Genomic DNA, 6,088 nt, shown 5'->3' on the forward strand with positions numbered 1-6,088 from the left:
CATCACTCCATGTTTTAGGTGTTTTCCAAACTGTTTGAAGTTACTAGACGTCGAATGGTTCATCGTGCTCTTTCATCAGCACAGCGACAGAGACTGTCATCCAACAATAACAAGAAGAAAAATTAGACAGTATTTTTAACTTTTTTCTCTATCTGAAGTGTTCACACTTATACATATAGGACAATAAGCAGGACCGTCTGGGCCGGTCTGCATAAATGCTGTATACATACCAGATTTGATGCTGCATATAGGGTATGGATTGCACATCCATCTCGTAGGATTTGTAAGTGGTTTGAGTAAGAGGAAAGTAATTTTGTTGCATTATAAAGTGTCTAACTGCATTGCTTGTAGCACCATAAATTTTTGTTGTTTTGTTTTGTTTTGGGAGAAGCATCCTTTTATTTCTCACATTCCTGGTTATTTTTGTCATTGATTTGAATTGAAATTTTTATATCTGTTTTCTATGTACTCTTTTTTTACCTCATGTTTTTGTTTGTTTTGCACATTTCTCATACCACAGGTATTGAAGCCCCTGGGTGATAATTTGATGGAGGAAAACATAAGGCAGTCTGTAACAAACTCTATCAAAGCAGGCCTGACTGACCAGGTGTCTCATCATGCCCGATTAAAGACAGACTGACAGTTCATCTCCTCATGGACTCCACTCTTTTTTTTCATGCTTGCTGTACAATGAGAACTCAAATAAAAATAAACCAAAGTTTACAATCAACTGTAGAAGTAGTTTAGTATAACTGGCTTCACAGATGGCTGCCACAGAGTGTGAACATTGTTTGTTGGTTTCCAGCCGCCTTCTGGTGTCTCCTTAGACCTGGAGACGACTGGGGAGCATTAGTTTATCATGCACATTTGTGCCATGTTTTATTCTTTTCTTTTTACTGAATCTAATGTTAGTGAAATTTGTCTTATGTAAAAGGATATTTCAGGGAAATATTTTAAGAAATCTATTTAGAGTCTCTTTAATATAGTGTCCCATTGAAGTTTTCATTTTTAGAGAATTTATGAATCACTGTATCAAGAATCAGATCAGAATGACAATGAAGCCTTTATTGAGCCACTACATGAAAAGTGTATATTGCTTTACTGCCTTCAATGCCAGTATTACATAAATGCATGTATCAGAAATGTCACAGAAATCACATGACAACTCTATAGCTGAGAAGGTAATTCTGAGGTGTACATTTGTCTTGCCTTTTAAAATTTGTAAACCTGCCCTGAAAGGAGATGCATATCTGGGAAACTTAACTGTCTTTTTGCAGTTTAGCCTTCATGTACATAAAATATGCCATTAATTTTATTGGGGGAGAAATTCCATCCAAAAATGTTGCCTACAGCTATGAGTTAAGAGTGTCTGTACAGTGTGTAGTTTTTATTTTCTAAAAATCACAGGTAGGGCATGTATATGAATTATAAATATATAAATACAATTTTGTATTAAAAGTTTTTGTAGTTTATGGCAAAATCTGGTTCTGTGGTAGGCTAAGTACAGTCCCTGTGAAAGGAATGTCTGTGGCTCATGTCAGTGTGTGAATGCATAGACAATTTGAAGTTTTGATATATTTGTGATATTTATCTTCCTTGAGCACTGCAATCTCACCCCAAGGGAATTCAATGGGAATGTTTTATTGTGACTTGTCCTCTGTTGCATTTTAAAGTTATTTCCTGTAATTTATTTTCAGTACATAATTAAAAATTTGTTGTATATATAAAATGAAGCTTGTGATTCTTTTTAAAGGAATTCTTCATGCCTCATATTTGTTCGTTCTGAAAAGAGTGGGTTAGGGCACAACCCAGTTAGAGAGTAAGGTATTGTACTTCTAAGTAAGCTTGTGAAAGGTGTTTTTCTGTGTCTGTACATGTAAGAGAGGTTGTGAGAGCCTCTCTAGGGATTTTTTTTTCTCACTCATCTCTACCCACTCCCATTTTGTGAGTGTGTGTGTGTGTGTGTGTGTGTGTGTGTGTGAGAGAGAGAGAGAGAGAGAGAGAGAGAGAGGAGAGAGAGAATGTGTATGTTATGTAAAGCTACTTTTTTTCAATACTTTATAGCCTCCTTTTCAAAGACCTGTTAAAACACCCCTGTTTGGTTTTTAAGTAAGGAGAATTTAAATGTTCAGTTGCATGCATGAAAGGTTTGCTTGGTCTATCTTCCCCTGACTCCACTCCAGTCCTGGTTTTAGATGGATGTGTTTGTTTTCATCTGTAGTCACTGCTGTCCACTCATCCGTTCTTGCACAGAAGAATCATCTAACGAGGCTCTCTTTATTTCTCTTACCACTTTGTTTATGAATACTGTAAATTGTTTTTATGAATGAAAAATAAAAAGTTCGTTGTATACTAGCAATTGTTCTGAAATTAAAAACTTACACTTTTTCTTTTCAAGTTAAGTCCAGACCAGTGGATTCTAGTATTTCTTGCAAAAAACAGTGTTTTCCCTCAAGAATTCTCTGCAAGACTCCTAGAAAGTACTTTAGTGTCATCTGGAAGGTTCTGGACATTGTTAAGCAAGAAGTAGTGAAAACAAAAAACAAGATGGACTGAAGACAAAACATTGAAGTAATGTTGGTGTATTTTCTGTGGTACATTTTTTCATAGTGTTACAAAGTAGGTTTTCTTTTTATTTAAAGATGGTTTTTCTCAATGCTACCATTTGTCTTTCTAAGACATCTTTTGTGAAAGGACAAGCATTGGGACTCTGCTGTTGAGTATGTCTTAATTTCCATGAACACAGATTGCTATGCATTCTTGCTTCTATAGAACATTTATAAAATTAAATAGTGCTGTTTCACATTTGAGTCTTATATTTCTTTTTTAGAAAAAGTTTTTTTCTTTAATTATTTGTGTATCTGTGTGTGAGTATGTGCTCCAGATGGAGGCCAGAAGATTGGATCCCTTTGAACTGGAGTGGTTGTGAGTTGCTCAGGATGAGTGCTGGGAACGGATCAGATCTGGAAGAGCAATAAGTGTTGTTAGCCACAGCTTATGTTTTCAAGCAGTGAACATGACCTTATTTTCCTTTTAGAATTGAGCCAGGCAGCTGGAGACTTCACTTCTGACTGCTTGTTTTCTTTACATCGCATTATTATGTGCTTTCAAAAGTTTGATTTTAGATTGGTTAAGGATCTTTCAAGACATGCATTAAAGTGAGGGGCTGTTCAGTTTTGTTTCCTTGCACATATATCTACAATGGGGCTGGACATGGCTGTGGGGTTAGTGCTTGCTGTATATGCATTAGGGGCAGAGTTTGGATTCCCAGAACCTACCTAAAGCTGAAATTCCAGGGCTCCTATGACAAGACTGGTGGGCAAAGATCTGAGTTTGCCTGCAGGTTAAGGCCAGATAGCCCGGTGTATAGAATAGTGCACTTGAGACCCTGCCTCAAGGTAGAAGGCAAGAAGGACTCATATGTTGCAGGGAGAGGGGCCTGCTTGTTTGTCCTGGCCACCCCGCTAGCTTATTCCCGAAATAACCACACAGAACTTATATTAATTAAATCACTGCTTGGCCCATTAGCTCTAGCCTCTTATTGGCTAACTCTCACATCTTGATGTAACCCATTTTTATTAATCTGTATATTGCCATGTGGCAGTGGCCTACCCGGAAAGATTCGGCACGTCTGTCTCTGGCGGCTCCATGGCTGCTCTCTCACTCTTCTTCCTCCCAGAATTCAGTTCTGTTTTTTCCGCCCACCTAAGTTATGTTCTGTCAAGGTCCCAAAGCAGTTTTCTTTATTAATCATCCAATACAAGCAACACATAGAAAGAAGGTCCTCCTACACCACTCATACCTGAAATCCTGACTGCCAGCATTCACACACAAAAGCACACATATACTACACGCCATTCACAATCCCCTCTCTCAAATGGCCTTTAAGATAATCAATTTTGTGTTTTAGCCAGGTAGTAAATTGGCATTTAATTCACTGCAGGTGTGATGTATATCCATTGCACACTTTCAGGCTTTGTCTTGAAAATTCATGACTGAGTTCTTTCCTGGTGGCCTGACTGAGCTGATGTGTGCATGATGTTTTTTCATTCCTGGGTTGATTAAGATCATCTTGAAGAGTTGACACCATGTTCTGCCAGTTATCTTTTCCCTTGGCTATACAAGTCAAATGACTGTCTTGCTTGGATTTATCTGCAGTCTGCCTGTAAGAGATGGCATTGAGGAATTCAGTTGTTAACTTGTACTGCAATCCAAATTGGAGCATGGAATTGCTGCTTCCCTAGGGACTAATTTAGATATACATACATTTTGTTGGATTTGGGCAAAGGAATGAAGCTGTCCTTAAAAGCTACAACAAAATATAAAATCTATGCTTTCTGCAGTGTGACTTAAGGTGCTCTTCAAAGATCTAGATCAGAAGTCCCTAAAGATACATCTAAAAAAAAGGCAGGAGGGCTAGGGAAGGGGTAGCATATTATACTAGCTCAATAAAACATATCCATAAGGCTTGCAAAATCCAAGGGAATTCACTCCATCAAAAAAGCCAGCAGGTTGTGGTGGTGCACACTTCATCTTAGTGCTCTGGAGGCACAGGATCTCTGATTTAGGCCAGCACTCAAAAGACTCAAGGCAGGAAACTTGAACATTCAATGCTAGCTTGGGCTACCTAATGACATCCAGTCTCAAAAACAAGAAATCTTAATCAGGATGAAGCTAACAGTCATAGCTAGATACATGCTGTTTGGACACATGCAAATTACTAATAATAAGTAGGTTGAAGATTTTGCTAATACGAAGCGCGCACGTGCGTGTGTGTGTGTGTGTGTGTGTGTGTGTGTGTATGTTGTCATCTTACATGGATGGGTATCTTGTCAGCATGTATGTGTGTAACATCTACACTTGATTTTATTTGACATGAAACCAGGAATAGGTATACATGATAGATTCTCATATAAAATGGACTTTTTTTTGAGGTAGGGTCTCACTATATAGTTCTGGATGATCTGAAATTTACTGTGTAGACCAGGCTGACCCCCACTTCATAGCCACCTGCCTCTGTTTCCTGAATACTGGGATTTAAAGCGTGTGCCACCATACATGGCCCAAGAGTTTTGTTCTCATGACAGCTTTCCTTATTACAGACTGGGGAGGAGAACAAATTGGTGATCTGTCTAAGGTACAGAAAATTACCCTCCCAGTTTTTGCTAAGCTTCTGACCTGCTGATAGCTTGGTCAACTGAATAATAATAGACTTCTTGAAACTTGTCCATAGCTTAGCTTTTTCTAATTTGTTTGTAATGTTTTCTTCTTCCCTCTTCCACCCACCCTCCCACCAGTGGTGATGGGGTTGGGACTTGGAACTAAATGCTTGCCAAATGCTCTACTATTGAGCTACATCCTCAGCTTTGTGAGTTAAGAACAATTTTCTCTGACATGTTTTATGTAATTAGTAGGCAACATAGACATCCATGAACTTGTAGTCAAGGCTGACCACCTAAACGGGCTTGGCTTAGTCTCCCAGAGCATGAAGATTGCATGACATCTGTGATCCAGGGTCAGAGTTAGAACTGCTTCTCAGCACACCGCTCTCAAGCCTTGTGAGCCTGCACAAACGCTACTGGACAGTTGAGTCTCAGGCCTTGTGAGCCTGCACAAACGCTACTGGACAGTTGAGTCTCAAGCCTTGTGAGACTGCACAAGTGCTACTGGATAGTTGAGTCTCAAGCCTTGTGAGCCTGCACAAGTGCTACTGGACAGTTGAGTCTCAGTTTCCTCAGCTTTAGAGCAGGAGCTTTTTAGTTATTTTAGGGTGAGAATGAATCAAAACACCAACAAACAGACCTTTAAATTCTTTGTAGAGATGCATTCTAAGACCAAGTTAGGCCAATTTTTAACTAGGTTCTGCTTTTGTATTTGGATTTTGGAGCATGGTGATACTGTTTTGTCCATGGAAGATACCCTTCTAGATTAAGTTCCTAGATTAAAAGGAAATGAAATGAATCCTTTTTTATTTTTTGTCTTACAGTATCAAATATTTATACATAGTAAATGCTCAGAATATTTCCTGTTAACCCACTTTAATTTTTTTTTTTTTTTTGAGACAGGGTTTCTCTGTGTACCTTTGGCT

At 38.6% G+C, this 6,088-nt stretch overlaps 1 protein-coding gene across 3 annotated transcripts in view; it reads left to right on the plus strand.

The window, feature by feature from the left end:
• Atl2 (atlastin GTPase 2) overlaps positions 1-1,729 on the plus strand; it is a 42,567-nt gene extending 40,838 nt beyond the window's left edge. For 2 of the 3 annotated variants that reach the window (XM_038317791.1, XM_038317792.1), the window contains one exon: positions 521-1,729. In XM_038317791.1, coding sequence (XP_038173719.1) covers positions 521-640 — 120 coding nt within the window. In that variant the 3' untranslated portion in view covers positions 641-1,729. The other variant, XM_038317793.1, reaches the window with a different exon arrangement.
• Positions 1,730-6,088: the final 4,359 nt, after the last annotated feature.

Source organism: Arvicola amphibius, chromosome 2 (genome assembly GCF_903992535.2).
Source record: "Arvicola amphibius chromosome 2, mArvAmp1.2, whole genome shotgun sequence".
NCBI lineage: Eukaryota > Metazoa > Chordata > Mammalia > Rodentia > Cricetidae > Arvicola > Arvicola amphibius.